Genomic DNA, 17,417 nt, shown 5'->3' on the forward strand with positions numbered 1-17,417 from the left:
CGCTCCAACACTAAAATTTGCTTCTTTTTTGTGCCACCAGCTCTCCGCATCCACTTCATTGTCGCAGTTAAATATTGTACCCAACTGTTTGACTCTCTTTCCTCCTCTACTGAGCTCCTTGGAGCCAAGAGTGGCGTTTCATAAACCTACCAGCTCGGCGTACGGCACGAAGTAGATGCTTAGTAAATGTTTATTGCACAAGCGTCCCGTGCATCTCAGTGACATCACATCCTGCGCGCGGCGGCGCTGGTCTGCACTCCTCTGCGGGGGGCCCAGAGGTCGGAGTGTTTAAGTCATTGTTTATACCGTGCATCGAATATCTCAAACGCAGGCTAAGGTTTCAGACCGCCCACAAGACGTGCGGTCACTGGCAGGCAGGATCTCGGTCTCCCAGCTCAGGGGCCGCCGCTTGGGGCGGACACACACAGCCTGCCTGGGAGGCGCCGGCCCTCGGCTTCTCTCCGGAACAGAAGGTGCGAGGGAGGGAGCGGGCAGCTCACTTATCGCGGTGTTTCCTTCCTCCTCCCTCCCGGGGCAGCTCTCGCGAGAGAAGCCAGGGGAAGATGGCCGTGCCCTGTTTTTCGGTGTGAGGCAGTGGGGGCTGCGGCGGCGGGCCAGGCATCCTGGTGTCGTGGGCGCCTGAGCTCTAGCTCCCCCAAGCGAGCGCGCGTCCCTTCGTGCCTAGGCGAGAGCCGGCTCCTCTTCCTCCGGGAGATGCGTTTGTCCCGGGCTCGGGGGCGCTCTGGGAGTTCATGCTGCGCCGGAGGCTCCCGGCCGCCGCTCTAATCGCCTTGTGCCGCCGCAGCGCCCGCTCCGTCGCCGGCGGTGAGCCTCCCGGACCCCGTCTCTGCCCCTGGCGGCGATGACCGGGGAGAAGATCCGCTCCCTGCGGAGGGACCACAAGCCCAGCAAAGAAGAAGGGGACCTGCTGGAGCCGGGGGATGAGGAAGCGGCGGCCACCCTCGGCGGCACCTTTACCGGAGGCAGGATCGGCACCGGCGGCGGCGGCGGCAAGGGCGGCAGAGCCTGTCATAAGATCTTCAGTAACCATCACCACCGGCTGCAGCTGAAGACAGCTCCGGCCGCCTCCCCTGCCCCCGGCGCCCCGGCCCTGCCGCTGCACAATTCCGCCCTGACTGCCGCCTCCCCGTCCCCGGCCCTCCTAGCGGGCACCGGCCCCCTCGCTGTCGTCGCAGATGGAGGCACTTGCCCCGCTCACTACCCGGTGCACGAGTGCGTCTTCAAGGGGGATGTGAGGAGACTGTCCTCTCTCATCCGTACGCACAATATCGGGCAGAAAGATAATCACGGTGAGGAGTGCTCGCCCCTCTCCGCCTCTCCTTCCCCGAGCCCAGGGTGTGCCTCCCGGGGCCTCGGGAATCCAACCTCCTTTCCAGCAGACCCTTCTTTCCCCTCCTTTGCCCATCATCCGGGCCAAGTGCCCGTAAATCATGACCAGCTCAGTAATAGCATGCCAGTGGTCAGGGGATTGGTGCTTGTGGGTGCAAAGGAATGTTTCTTCCTTGCCCACTTCAAAGTTTCCTTGAGGAGCTGTTTTGTTTATCTTTGAGACAGGCCTTCCATGTGTTGATTCTCGACTATAGGAAATTTTAGGTTGCCTCTCATCCAATCTGGGCTTCTGTCTTTGTTTATGGAACTATATTTGTTTTCTTTCTCTCCCCCTCTCTCACCTTAGGATCTTGAATTTTGAACGTATAAACTGCCCATCTCCCTTCATTAATTACCCAGGTATCGATCCCAACTTGACTGCAACTCGTTGTGATTTATCCCCGCGAGCGGGTTGTCTGTTTCTTTTTTTCTGCTTTGAGGAAACTTAGTTTGATACAAAGTGTCTACACTTTGCGTTTAAAATAGAATGTAGAAAGCTTTGATTTCTGAAAGCCACGCAGTACGAATTTGTTGGCATTTGGTACCTAGAGCAAGTAAAGTGACTTCTGAGTAGCTAAAATTTTGTTAGAGTTTTGAGTTTTTCGCTTGTTTTACATGGATAATTGCTAATGGTAATGTTTCATCTTGATGACTGTTACTAAAAATAGTACTATGATTTTTTCAAACGTCATTATAGCCTTATAACAAAATATTTATTGTTCAAGTACTGTATTTCTACTTTTTGCTTTATCAACTCAGCTGAATTTTTTTCTGTCTTTAGTTCTCAAACGTAATGTGATTGAGTTGACTTTTAAGCAACAGTAAATTTATTAATGAAAACTAATGTAAACATTGACATTTTCAACATTTAATAGATTGGACACTTTAAACTGAATAGTTGGCACATGCTGTTGATAGCTCTGCTTTTAACCGAAAGTGACTATCGTATACCTTCAGTTAGGACACACTCAACTCTGTGCTCAAAATAATACGATGCATTAATGAAATACCTGTGGAATAAGCTCCCTTGACTTCCATTGGACTCTAGGCTTCTTATCTAAAATTAGGGCAAAAATTGATATAAAAAAAGAGTAAGATTTCTATTGATTGTATAATTATCCAACGACTGCACTTGTATTCTGAATTTACAATATTCTAACAATAACGCTACATGTCTTTTATCATAAATCCCCAAAAAAGTACCTGAAAGCTGCAACCAGTTTTTATTTCTACATCTAATTTATTTAATCATTTTACTGTTGTTGCAACAAGCATAATATTATATATTGATAGTAATTATATTCTAACCCTTTGGGAAATAGTTTTTAGTGGGAGATGTGTTGTAGCTTTGGGTTGTTAATCAATTATTAGGAGTTTTTCAGATTTGGCATTCATAGTAGCAATATATATGTTTCACTAATGGCCATTACCTTTAAAAATATAGTTACATTACCTTGAAATATCCCTGAAAAGAGATAAAAGATTCCTTTTGTTGATTAATCCCCTTTGAAAGAAGAGAGAGATGAGTATGACTGACAAAGTGCCACAGTATAGTCTGTTAGAACTAATTTTCTTGGTTGATCACAGACGGTACTGAACTGTAGGATTATTGGGCTTCTGTGTTCTGTAATCCAACATTTAGGAGTTGGTTTGTTAAGTACAAATTCTGTTCAAAGTAATTAGAATCCTGAATACCATTAAACTCTTCTTTTTAGCCCACTGAAATTCACTTTTTAAATTGCCTTGATATAGCAAATGTTTTCATGTGCTTAGCTGCCCTTTTATTGTTGATATTTCTGATGAATGTAACCGGTGGTTCCCATACCTGTGGAAAATGTAGTTGCTTTTTCCCCTGAAATTTACATTCTCATCTCCTGCAGGGACATCTCCTGGGAAGAGTAGTGTCTGTTTAATGTGTTACTTCTTTAATCACTCCCCCCCCCCCCCCCCCCCCCCGTGTAGTTGTATAATTTCCCTGTTATATTACATTACTTTTACTCTTGATATTTTACTAACCTGGATACTTTGTTTACATTTTAAGAATATTTTTCCTTTCAAGTTAGAAAAAATAAGTGCTTTTTAAGTCACCCAAACTAAAACAGGCTATTACGTTTGGATTGTTATGACATAAGTGCATAGCAGAATTGTATACTCATACAGATGCATAGCAGAGCCATACAGTCATATAACATCATGTCCCATGGCTAGTTTTATATTCACTGTGGGGATTCCTTCCACACCTGTATGATTATGATGATGATCATCATAGATACAGTTTATTGAGGGTGTCAGTAATATGTTACGTGTTGACATACATTATCACATTTAATTCTCACAATAATCCTGCAAAGCAGTTAGTTTATCCTTATTTTAAAGATGAGAAAAATGAAGCCTAGAGACATAAGGAAACTTTTCTAAAGTTGCATACTTAGTATAAGTTCCAAACTGGGAATTTAGCTAATAGCTCGGATTCCAAAGCTCGTGATTAGCCTCTTTGTAAATATTTCTATTGATCAGGACCCACTACAGGCAAAGAAGTCAATTCTAATAATGCGTATGTGGCAGTTTACAGCAAAGTTCTTTAGAATATATTTTTTTATTTGGTCCTTCCAATACCCCTGTGGAGAGATTCTGCCATTGGACAGGTCTCAGAGTTTTCCTGTAGACCCCAAATCTCTGACTCGTTTGTGCTGTTCCCTTTTTATGTAATGACACAGATAAATGGGCTGCCTCATTCACATGATAGCCCTTTAGATACTTGACAAGAGCTGCCATGTTCTCCTTGCCTTCAGGTTAAACCTTCCTAACTTCTGTATCCATGCTTCAGATGACATGGTTTATGAAGTGCTTAGAATGGTCCCTGAAACATAGTAAATACTATGTAAGTGTATTAAATGAGTAAATGAAAATCTTCATCATCTTTTAGTGAAACTCTGGTTTGTTAATTCTTCCCTCTGAGGATGATGCCCAGAAACTTAGTGCTGGAGCTGTAGTAGCCTCATAAGCAAAGACAAAAAGGAGACTATTGCTCTAAGCAATACACATTTAGTAATGTGTCTTACTAAAAAACGCACGTTAAGTAATGCATTGCAAAAGTATGTTAATTTTTCAGTACTGTTTTTCTCAAGTGATTGGCTGGCTTTCTGTTCTGTCCCTTCTTCGGTTTATTTTCTTAACCTCAAAATGGGACTTTACATTTATTGAATTTTATCGTGTTAGATTTGATCCTTTATTCTACCCATCTGGAAAGTATTGAATCCTGATTTGGTCACTGTTTAGCTCACTATTCATTAGCTCTTTCAGTTTTCAGTGGTCTTTGATTTGATAAGCTTTTTTTGGTGTTGTGTGTGTGTGTATATATATATATGTATGTATTTACAAGTTATTGTCAAATTGAGTAGGAGCAAGGATAGAGCTTTTTGTTTTGTGGTAAAATGATGGTTGAGTGTGAATTGCTTTTTCTTGCCATCAATTATTTTAAGGAATATTGTATTTGGATCCAAACATATCTCTTGAAATATACGTTAAATACAGTAACAGCCATAACATCATATATATACTGTTTTCAAATATGCCAAATGACTGTGGCTCTTTGGATATTTTGGGTGAGGAAAAAGATACCCTAACCCTAACCCTAACCCTAATCAAACTTTATATCTTTAGTGTATCTCTGGTTATATAGTACCACTATTTTCTTTAGTATAGAGTTAAAGTTTAAGTCTAAGCCTTTGTTTTACGTTTAAAGTAAAGGATTTTTTTGAATTACTTTTTGCCATTGGTAGTTAAAGTATCATGGTGACATACTATTTTTTATAATTGATGCTGTTGATTTTTAGTTCTTCACCTTTAGAATTGAGAGTACTTATGAAGCATAGTGAAGACTTTCTTGATTTTTGACTTCACTTCCTATTTGTTAAACTTATAATTGAGTTAAATATCCTTAGAAGTTAAGTACCTTCTCTCGGATGTTAGTCAGAAGCTTTTAGGTGGCAGAATGATGAAAGTCCTTGATATATGAATTGCTCAAACCAGCCTTTCCTAGATGTGAAAAATTTCTGATCTATTCTGAGAGTTTTGGCAGTTTCTTCTGCCTTTAATTATTTTGCCTGGCATGTGACAAGCCATCTTGTCTATAGACAATTTTCATTTTTACTGAGTTGTAGTGTAATCTTGAAGCCTTTTCATACGGTGATTAGAGATTTCAAATTTAAGTTAAAATTCAATTGAGAGTATTCCTGCCAATGCAGGTAACTCAGCGAAGTGATAATGAAATGGTTAACATGTGTAACATCTCTGCTTGGTGGCTGGCAGATTTCTTTAGACAGGGATTTTAAAACATCTTAATTTCAGAAAGATTAAAAATGTATGTTTGAGAATTGAGGCAATAGCGTAATCTTTTTGTGCCCATTCTGTATGTTTATTTTGGCTTATTCTATATAAATCTTTGAACTTCCTTTTGATGTTATTTTCTCTGCTTTGTTTCTGTCACTAAAATCTTCATAATCAGTGATGTAAGAGAATAATGCATAATATGTCTCTGAGAAAAGGCAACTATAAAGCTAAACTTTGCATGGCAAAGAGTATCTTGAACTAAGCCTCAGGTGGACAGTTTTAGCCTGAAGTGTTAAAATGATGGCATGCCTTTAAAAGAACGTTAGTAGTTTTGTATCTGTTATCCTCATGTTTTGTAGTCTTTTCTGGACTTTATTTTTGAAGGGCAGGCCTCATTTTTCCTTAGGAAAAAAGTGGTTTCTGGAAACCCAAGGTAATCCATTAAAGTGTTAGGCACCTTCCCCAGGTGTGAGGGTGATTTGGTGGTAAAATCTGTCACTCCACTGATTTATTGGGTTGGTTCAGTTGATTTTCATGACTATATTCATATGACCTTCATCCTTTCACCTCTTACCCTGTGTGCACCTCCAACACAGTAGGACTGTCCTTGGGTTACGTGGCTGTGTTTCCTGATGGCATCATCGTTAGCACTATAGAATGTGACGTACCACTTACAATTGTATACGAACACATCTGCAGAGCTACTTCATAAGAGGGAGGGGGGAATCCTCTTCTCCCATTTCCTGCACTGAGCTATAGTAGGAGTAGGAATTTTGATCTTCCAACTGTGGCAAAAAGGAAGTGGAAATGAGGAGTTACTGATGATGTTGTGTCCTGGGCTTCCTAAGTGAGGCAGGAAAATTCTGGAGGACTCATTGGAGAACTGAGTTGTAGGCTTCCCCAAGGTTAATGCCATTCTTAAGTCATAGAAATCTAATGCAGAGTCCAAGCTAATTGTCAGGATGCTTTAAGTTTTAGAAAATGAGTGTACTTCCTCAAAAATCGCTTGGGGGCTGGGCAAACAAACTATATATGCCAGTTCATATACCATTTATTTCATTGGGGGAGAGAGGGAAGATCACTTTCAGAACAAGACTGAAGTGTGTAAAATGGGGGTAGGAAAAAGGGAAAAGGTCTTTTTTTCTAACTCTTTGAAGATTATGAATGATGTCAGTTATCAGGATATGTGAAGTTTAACTGTGTGATTTAGTTTGAATTTCATCTGTTCTTGAGCTGTTACTCTTGTTGAAATCCCAAACATTATCTGCAAAACTAGAAGGCCATCTCCATATTTGGAATTAGATCTGAGTTTGTGACCATGCTTCTCTACAGACTGGTTTTTATGAAATTATGCTACTTACTTAACTGCTGAAATAAGTAGATATAATAATATCTACCTCTTTAGGCTTTATATTCTCAAATGGGAGACTGCACTTGAAAATATTTTAACTCTGAAGGCTCATTTAAAAGTAATACCCATTAATATCAGTATCTTGCTGTCACTTTTGGTGGTAAGTACCTTTCAGCAGAAGACGTTCTTGTTTTTGAGGTTTAGATAGGACTTAATTGAGATTTTATCTGATACTCGAGTTTATGCTGCCTGTCAGTCTGCTAAAGGATTAGGTTTATTTGACTCTCCCAGAAGTCATCTTTAGTCTACTGCTGGTGTAAAGTGGTTTAGTGCGTTGGATTCTTGACTGTAAGTATGTATCAGACATGTTAATGCACGCTCTCTCTTACTCAGCACTGTACTGAATTCTGTAAAACCACCTGTGCTGTGTTGCATATCCTCTTGTGCAAAAAATCCTTTGGTTGGCTTTCATAGAGAATCATGTGGAGACCTGCATTGTCCTGGAGTAAAATGCCTTTTTGGAGAATAAAAACAGACTTTCACACTATTCTAATGGTTTTTTATCCCTTTTTTTTGTTCATTCACTCCTTCATTTAACAGAGCACCTAACGTGGTAGATAGTTTTAGGTGCTGGGAGTACAGCAGTGAGCAAAATGGACAGAGTTTCCTACCCCATGGAGCTTACGTTCCAATGGGGGAAGGTAAATAATAAACAAACTAATAAATATGTGGTATGACTGATAATGATAAATATAGAGTAAACAGAGCAAGGTAAGGAGGATAGAGAGTGCTAGGAGTACAGGGGAGGGGAGGTAGTAATTATTTCACTGAGATCAGGGTCAGGGGAGACATCAGTGATAAGAGAAATTTAAGCAGTTACCTAAAAATCTAAAGAAAATTAGGGAACAGGTATCTGGCAAAACAGAATCTCAGGCAGAGAATAACAAATGCTAGGTACCACGTTCAAGGAATAGGAAGAAGGCCAGTGTGGCTGGAAAAAGGGAGAGAGTAGCACGAGATAGGACATTTGAGAGGTAGCAGGGGGTTTAAGCAGGAACTTTTGCAGACTATTGTTAAGGATTTCGGTTTTTACTCTGAGCAACATAGGAAGCAATTAAGGGTTTTGAGCAGAGGAGTAACATGATCTGATTTTAAAAGGCTCATTCTGGCTGCCATATGAAGCAGAAACTTGGGTGGGCAAGGGTCAGTTTAACGTGCTATTACAGTAAGTGGGGTGGCTGTGGAAATAATGAGAAGGGAGAGCTGGTTAGGAGTCGACAGTGGATTGGATAATATAGTATGTGTGTGTGTGAATTTTGATGGAATAGTACATTTATGAGAGAAAATACAAAAACTCTCCCTTTTTACTGCTTGCTGGGACTTGAAGGTGTCTGTAAAAGCTGGAGCTGTGTTGGTTCTAGTACTTGTGATTTCCTGCTTTGCTCCCTAGTTAGGGAGCACATGAAGTCAAAACTGTTTTTGTAATACAAAGTCATTACTTGCCTTTTTCACTGCGTTAACATTTGCACCAACGTACAAAAGCAGTGGTGGGTAAAATTGTTGAAACCTTAGCATGAATCAAGGCACCAGACTGCTAGTAGTCATTGTATTCTTCTCTGCCATGTACTTGCAGTAAAAAAAAAAAAAAAGCCAATTTCACTTGTCTTTGATGAAGCTTAGAAATGATTAATTTTATTAAGTCAATCTTGAGTAAATATCTTTTTGATATTCTTTGTGATGTAATACAGATTATGCATGGTGCTCTCCTGTTGCATACTGAAGGGATATATATATCTTTGTATATTTCAAACCAAAGGGAAACATTTGTGCACTTGTTGGAGTTGTAAGCCAGACTAGCTGCTTTTATCATGGAACACCATTTTTACTTGAAAGGGCAGCTTACAGACAAACTATAGTTATTCTGATTTGGATATTTGGCAGGCATTTTCTGGGAAATGAATGAAGAGACCCTGTGACTTAAAGGAAAACAATTGAAAGTACTTGTTGCCAATGAAAAAATTCAAGCTTTGAAATGAAAATTAAAATTTGTAAAACCTGTCTCTCTCTTTCTAAGCTTCCCAGTATTTAAAGACTATTCTGGTCATATTGGTGATATTACCAAATGTGATTTTTAAAATTTTGTATAGGAAAATGTGTTGACATTTGGAATGTCTGCATTACTCAGTCAACCAATATTTTCCAGATGATTAAATGCATGTTAGAAAATCATGCACCCATAAAAGATCCCTTCAAAGTGCAAGAGAAACCAATGGATTTCAGTGTAACACAGTACAGAAAGTTTATTGATAGAGTTTTAGATTTCAGCTTCCAACTCAACCTTTAAGAAATGACTATTTGTTGAGTTTTGGTGTAGTATCAAAGAATAGCCCAAATTATTTGAAAAGCCTATTAAAATATTCCTCTTTTTTCAACTGAGTATCTTCTGAATGTGGATTTTCTTCATATATTTCAAACCAAAACATTTACACTTGATTGAATGTAGAAACAGTTATAAAAATCCAGCTGTCTTCTATTAAGCCGGACATTAAAGATGTTTAATTTACTTTAATTTTTAATTAAAGAATTTAAAATAGCACTACTCTTGTTATTCATTTTTGTTTTGGAAAATGCAATTTTTTTCATGAATTTTATATTAACATTTAATGAGTTTATTGTAATTTTAAAATTAACATTTTAAAGCATTTAATTTTAACTTCTAATAAGATAAGTATCAATTTATCCATTTAAAAGAGTTTTGGAATCTTCAAGTTGGGATCTTCAGTAGTTCTTAAGAGTATAAAGGTGTCTTGACACCAAAAAGTTTGAAAACTTTTGGTATAATAAAAAGAATATGGATTTTAGACTCTTAACTCCCACAATTTCTAAATATGTAATTTTAGAAAACTTATTAACTTTACTTTTCCTGTGAAAGAGGAAGAATATTTATCTCACAGGGTTATGGAGTAAATTAAGTAAGATAAGATATATAAAGTATGCAGCATAGTGCTGGGCACATATAATAGATGCCCCGTAAATGCCACCCATTTGGTTGGTAATTTGTGTCCTTTAATGCTGTAGTGGTCTTAATGTTACTGGAATGTTTTTTACTCATTTGAAAAACAGAACTCACTTTTGTTTACCAAGGTAGAACCAAGGCATCCAACTTCAGATTTGAAAACTATGCTGTGAAAAGTTGACAGAGAAGGTTAAGTTTATAGTATCTTTTGTGTAACGTTAGCTTGAGCAGCAGGTTGAGAACTTAGAAAACTGAGGAGGTAGTAGATGAAGGTGACTGGGACGTTTGAACACTTAGTTTCGTGATACACTTGGTCAGTAAAGTAAATCCAGTCTTGGCTACATGATGATGATGATGATGATGTTGATGTTGATGAAGATTATTTTGCATTTAAAATATTGAAATCACAGCATGGTATTTGGCTTCCTTGATAGTAGTATGTGTTTCTGATTGTGTTCTTACTTGTAAAATGAGAAGGATTGGATTATTGAACTCAAAGTCATTTTTAGGTCATAAATCTTTTGAAAATGTGCTTAATTTGGACTTGTAATAGGAAGTTTCATTTGTGACTTCAGGAGTTACTGATACTTTTGCTCTTTCACCTATGTATTCTTGGAGGGTTTAAGAAAACAAAGAGTAATTGTCTAGGGGCATAAATGCCTTGATTTCTTCATCTATGTGCTCTGTCTAGACTCTGCTGGGTTCTCTTTGTGTATTTTTTTTAATAGTTATTACATTCACATGCTACAAAATTATAAGAAGATAGAAAAGGATACATTGTAACAGTAAAGTTTCCCTCCCACTCGTCTTTACCCATGCATTTACCTTCTTTGGCAGCAACTAGTGCTATCAGTTCCTTGTTTTCTTCTTCTGTTGCCATTTAGAGAACTGTACTTTTTTTTCATCCTCAAAGTTACAGAAGTGAAGAAAGAGAACTCTTACTATCTTTTCTATTATTAGGACAAAAAAATGGATATTCAGAAATTTATGTTTGATTTTAAATGTCTTTCTCGTTTTTTTACTGTCAAAGTTACATCTCCAGCTTAGACTTCTCCTTGGAGTTCCAGATTTTTGTCTCCATTTGAGACTCTCCATTTGGGAATCTCAGAGATATTTCAAAATTTATTTGTCCAAAATGGAGTTCTTATTTTCTACCTCGTTCCCTCCCACCTGGCCACCCAGTCTCTTAGTAAATCACATCCTTAACTATCCAGTTGCTCAAGTCTTAATCATTGGGATCATTCTTTGTGTCACCCCCTCCTCCTACCCATACACATCCATCAAGTTATTTTGAATATCAATCTACTTTCTGTCTCCACTGCCATCAATTTGAGACCAACCAATTTTTATCATCTTTTCCCTGGAATACTGTTCCAGACTCACAGCTAGTCTCCCTTTGTCTCCCTTCATTCCCTTCTTTGTATGGTCACAAAAGTGATCTTAATATGTACTTTTGTATCATGTCATGTCCCTGCTCAAGGTCCTTTAATGCCTTCTCCACTTAAAAGTAAGTTCATGTTTCTTACCATAGTTACAGAGCCGCACATGATCTGGCCCTTGCCTACAACTCTGATATCTTGTACAAGTCTCGCCCTTTTTCTATATTCTGGCTGTACTTGTTTTCTTTCAGTTCCTTGAATCTACCAGGTTATTTCTAGCCCCTGTCTGGAATGCTTTTCTTCTCATTCTTTGATTTCTTCTTTCCTGTTCATCTTTTAGATCTCATTTTGAACCTCATCTCTTTAGACATATGTTCCTGACTGAAGTATCAAAAAGTACATCTCCTTTTATTATTTTCAATATTAGCCTTTTATTATTCTTTTTAACACCTATCACAACCTATTTTGTTTCCTTTTATATTTCTTTTACTCTTTTTTATGAATATAAGATCCACGATGGCAGAAATTATTTCTGGTTTGCTAATGGTTGAATCTCTAGTGTCCAGTACTATGCCTGGTAATTCCGTGGTAAATATTTGTTGAGTGAAAATGAATAGATTTTACTTCTGGGTAAAATGTTGGAGAAATAACAGAATCTATGAACTTCTAACTTTACATTAAAATACAGTAATGACACTATGATCAAGTAGAGTAGATTATGAAAGAAACTTTTAATAACTAATATGATGTGATTATATGTAGAAATTATATTGGTGGTTGACAGGTGTTCTATCCTGGAACCAATGCAATATGACATGATTAGACCCCTTACTGATTAGAGCAGGGGTCTACAAACATTTAATTAAAGGACAAGGTAGTAAATATTATAGCTTATGAGCCATACCATCTGTTGCATGAAAATAGCCATAAACAGTTCATAAACAATCAGCATGTGGCTGTGTTCCAGTAAAACTTTATGTCACGTCCCTGAATTAGAGGATGAGAAAGTTTCTAATATGAGAAACGTAGCAGGAGTAAGTTTGTGCCCTTCAGCAAGCCTACCCCTTCCTTTTGTCTTCATTTATTGCTATCAAAAAAGATAAAGCTATTTCTAGTACCTTGTTTTGTATAGAGAAATTCACACCAAAGAAGGAAGTGGGCAAGAAAACTTATTTTAGTCCAGAGCTGGACTACCCTGGGTGGTGGTGGTTAAGGCAAAATAAGAAGTCCAGTAAAAAGGCTTTATAAGGAAGACTTTTTGCTCTTAAAATTGCTAGGAGCATGAATAAATTTTTACTGCAATCCTAACAAGCTTACTTATCCCCCACTTCTCTTATCTTTTATTTATTTATTTTTTAAACAGCTTTATTGCAGTATAATTCATACGCCATACAACTGAACCATTTAAAGTATACGATTAAGTGGTTTTTGGTATATTCACAGTTGTGCAACCATCACCACAATCTATTTGAGAACATTTTCATCACTCTAAAAATAAACCCTCCACCCTTTAGCTTTCATTCCCTAGTCCCCCTATTTCCCCCAGCCCTAGACAACGACTACTCTATTTGCTCTCTTAGTAGATTTGATTATTCTAGGCATTTCATATAAATGGAATCATACAGTCTGTGTTTTTGTGCCTGGCTTCTTTCACTTAGCATTGTTTTCAAGGTGCATTCGTGTTGTAGCATGTATCAGTACTTCATTGTGTTTTGTTGCCAAATAATATTCCATGCGTGCGTGGGCTTACCTCATTTTATTTGTACATTCATCAATTAATGGGCATATGAGTTGTTTCTACTTTTTGGCTATTATGAATAATGCTGCTATGAACACTTGTATGTAAGTTTTTGTGTGGACATGTTTTCATTTTCTTGGGTATATATCTTTTGCTGGGTCATGTGGTACCTCTGTTTACCATTTTGAGGAACTGCTGAACTGTTTTCAGAGTGGCTGCACTATTTTACTTTCCCAACAGCAATGTTTGGGGATTCCAGTTTCTCCTTCTTGTCAATACTTGTTATTATCTGTTTTTTTGATTATACCAGTCCTAGTGAGTATAAAGTGGTGTCTCATTGTGGTTTTGATTTGTATTTCCTTTATGGCTAATGATTTTGAGCATCTTTTCATGTGCTTATTGGCCATTTGTATATCTTCATTGGAGAAATGGCTATTCAGATCCTTTCCATTTTTAAATTGGGTTGTCTTTTTAATATTTAATTGAAAGAGTTCTTTGTATATTCTGGATACAAGACCCTTATCAAATATATGACTTGCAAAATATTTTCTTTCTCTGTGGGTTGTCTTTTCACTTTCTTGACGCCATCCTTTGCAGCACAAAATATTTTAATTTTGATGAAGTCCAATTTACTTTTGCTTTTTTTGCTGTGATGTTGGTATATCTGAGAAACCATTACCTAATCCAAGTTTGCAAAGATTTACTCCTTTGGTTTTTTTCTAAGAGTTTTCTAGTTTTAGCTCTTACGTTTAGGTCTATGATCTATTTTGAATTAATTTTTGTGTATGGTGTGTTTGGTCCATTGATAGATATGTCTATCCTGATGCAAATACATAGTGTATTGATTAATGTGGTTTTGTAGTAAGTTTTGAAATTGCGAAGTGTGAATCATCCAACTTTGTTCTTTTTCAAGATTGTTTTGGATATTCTGGGGCCTTTGAATTTTTACGTGAATTTTAGGATCACCTTGTCAATTTCTGTAAAAAAGCCAGCTGGGATTTTGATGGAGGTTGCATTGACTTTATAGACTAATTTGGGGAGTATTGTCATCTTAACGATATTTAATCCATAAATTTGGGATTTTTTAGGTATTATTTAATTTCTTTCAATAATGGTTTGTAGTTTTCAGAGTGTACGTCTTGCAGTGTTCTTCTTATCTTTGATTTCTCTGCAGCAACTCCTCAGTCCCTCAGCTCTTTGATTCTCTTTGTATTATCTAGAATATTAGAATAGAGTTTCATAGGAAAGTGCTTGAGTATCAGCTTGTTTGTTTAGCTTCAGAGTTTAGAGAAGGTTTCTTTTATTCATCCTCTTTAATGAACTGAGAGGAAACTAAGGGCAATCTGCTTGTCCTTTCCCATACCAGATTGGAAAAAAATCTTCATTCCAGGATGAATGAGGAGGGAAAAAAAGTCCATCTGAGGATCTTTGAAAAAATTCGTTATAAAAGAATCATAAGTATCTTGAAGATACCATTAAGAATACTGTAAAAAAGTAGAAGGAAAGTTTAGAAAATAATTGCTTTGTTTTTCAGTAAGAGATCAAAACAGTTTGCTCTCCAAACAACGGTTTTCTAAAACTGTTATATGATGATGTGAAGAAAACAGGCCAAAATAAGAAGATCCTATGGAATTTTAAAAAATGTAGTCAATTCATTGAAAATCTAAATTAAATGCAGTAAAGTCTTGGTATTATAGAAAATTGAATGCATGATGACAAAATTCATTTGAAAACCAAGACCGTAGAGGAAAAGGAGAAAAATTAAAAGAATTAAGGACAAGCTATAAGTATAGCGAATACCTCTATATATTTCATTTTATGAATAATATGTATTTACAGAGAATAAAACAAAATAAGTGGATCAGAGACAATACTCAAAGCTGTAAATGAAGAAGAAAATATTTTTGATCTAGAATTAGTTCTGATTCCAAAGTTAGAGAGAACTCATAATGTGTTCCAGGGAAAATTAATGGAAAGAGATTCTGCATATCTTGGTCATATTTTAAAATTTAATGAGGAATCCTACACATACACAAGTGAAAAGCACAGGTTACTATTGAACAAATGAATATCACTTTGGCTTCAGACCTCTCAAATGTTAGAACGTACTTGTTACACCGTCTTCCAACTGTAGACTTCCTTCTGGCCTGATAGTCATTTTTGAAAGCAATAGTCATTTTCTAGAAAATAGAACAATTGCCATGATATCATTCCTGAAAAATATTATTCAAAGAAGTATCACAGATCATAAGAGATGAATTTAAATGGCCAACCCAAGAAAGGAGAATTTATGTCAGAAAAGGACTGATAATGAACATTGAAACCAGTTAAATTTACCATTGATAAGTCTAATAATTATAGGAAATATGATTATGATCTTGTGAGCAAATTTCCAGAAAAACCTTTTGTTTCAAATTTTGAAAGACATGTGTTCTATAAAGGATGAGAAAAAGGTTAATAACTACTAATTAAATCAGTGAAACAAAAATGGAGATAGAGGAGAAATGTAAGTACAGGCTTCCTCATTTTTCGTAAAAGGGAATCAAAAGTGTGGTTTATTTTTTTACTTTGTTAGGTATATATGATTTTAAAAATGCTTTCTAAAAAGTGTTAGTTTGCTACAAATAGAATTTAAAATATATCTTTTTACAGTCTATGTTATTGCAGAAGATAAATTTTAAAAGACCAAATAAAAAAGACAGACTAGAAAAGCAAAGCAAAAGCACTTAAAAAATAGAAATCTCCCAAAGTATGATTATGGCAAATAAAGCTTTATATTCCCATATTGTATTGGTAGTGATTCTTGCAGTTATAATTGATGGAAACTCACTGCAAACTAACTTAAGCTGACAGGTATTTATTGTTTCATATAACTGAAAATGGTAGCCTGGGAGCCAATATTGGGCATGAGTGTATCTGGACCTCCTACAGTATTGTCAGAATATTTTTTTTCCTACAATCTCTTAGCTCTGCTGTTATGTAGAATTTCATTCTTTCTTATTGCAATTGGGCTTTATCTGTGTCAGAGTTTTTCAAACTCTGCACTTGACATTTTGTGTTGGATAATTCTTTCTGGTGGGAACCTGTCCTGTGCATTGTGAGATATTTAGCAGCATCCATGGGCTCTATCCTCTAGATGCCATTAGTACCCCTACCCCCAATTTTGACAACCAAATGGCCAAATCTTCCCTAGGGGATAAAATTGCCCCTGATTGAGAACTACTGATCTATGTGGTAGAGAATATACAGCCCCTTACTCAAAACCTTAAAGCATTGTGGTTCTAATGGCAATAAACAGTGTTTCCCACCAGCTCAAGTACAAAAAAAAAAAAAAAAAGAAAATTGCAGAAAAGAACCTTGACCAAAGTGGGAATTGTGCTCTTCCCTGAAGCAGTATTCTAGTTAGGTATCAGACTGGTTGGGGTTGGAGTCATGTGCCCTCCCTGGTTCATGTACTTAAGTTATGGGATTTGTTGCTAAGAGAAAGGAGCATGGAAAAAAATTCCAAAAATAACTATGACATCTACTAAAAGGGAAGGAAAGGACTTTCACAGACATACCTGAAAGAGAATGGTAAAAAATGGAAATTTTATTGTTGAGTTAATGGTAAAGAAAAATATGAATAGTAAGATTAATTGCTGATAAAATTGAATTGAGATAAAAATGATTTAAATAATGCTAAGAGAATAATTATATTTTGATAGGAGTTATGATCATTAGTGCTAATAAAATTTTTGCATCTTTTGCCTTAACAGTATCAAAGAATAAAAAGCAAAGTATTACAAATATGGAGAAATTTAACAATAAAAATTGAAGTAGAATTTCTGCATCTAATAATGATGGACTAGATAATTAGGACTAATCTTCTTTAGTAACAAGCAAGAATAAAATACCTTAAGGGCATTGGAGATCTAACAAGGTAGGAAGGAATTACTGGGCCAAGATCTGGCAGAAGATGGAAATCCAAAGATATGAGCCTAACACTTTAGGTTGTTTTGCCCCAGTAGCTTTTGTGAACCCAGAAGAAGTAGTTAAGATGATGAGCTTTTGACAGCCTCACTGAACTAAGAGAACAAAAGATGGCAGTTTGGTCCTGCTGAGTATGGGCTATCTCTTAAACATGCTGCTTTTGGGGCTGAGATCTTTATGAGCTGCACCTTAGGAATAGGGTGAACCGAAAGTTAGTCAGCTCTGATACAGGCTGAAGCATAA

General features: G+C 37.0%; 1 protein-coding gene across 4 annotated transcripts in view; it reads left to right on the top strand.

The window, feature by feature from the left end:
- Positions 1 to 220: 220 nt before the first annotated feature.
- Positions 221 to 17,417, top strand: part of ANKRD13C (ankyrin repeat domain 13C) — an 87,670-nt gene continuing 70,473 nt past the window's right edge. For 2 of the 4 annotated variants that reach the window (XM_023641861.2, XM_070268850.1), the window contains exon 1: positions 523 to 1,310. In XM_023641861.2, the coding sequence (XP_023497629.1) occupies positions 863 to 1,310 (448 nt within the window). In that variant the 5' untranslated portion in view covers positions 523 to 862. Of the gene's footprint in view, positions 1,311 to 17,417 lie in introns of all 4 variants that reach the window. The other 2 variants (XM_014740054.3, XM_023641860.2) reach the window with 2 other exon arrangements.

Source organism: Equus caballus, chromosome 5 (genome assembly GCF_041296265.1).
Source record: "Equus caballus isolate H_3958 breed thoroughbred chromosome 5, TB-T2T, whole genome shotgun sequence".
Classification (NCBI taxonomy): Eukaryota; Metazoa; Chordata; class Mammalia; order Perissodactyla; family Equidae; genus Equus; species Equus caballus.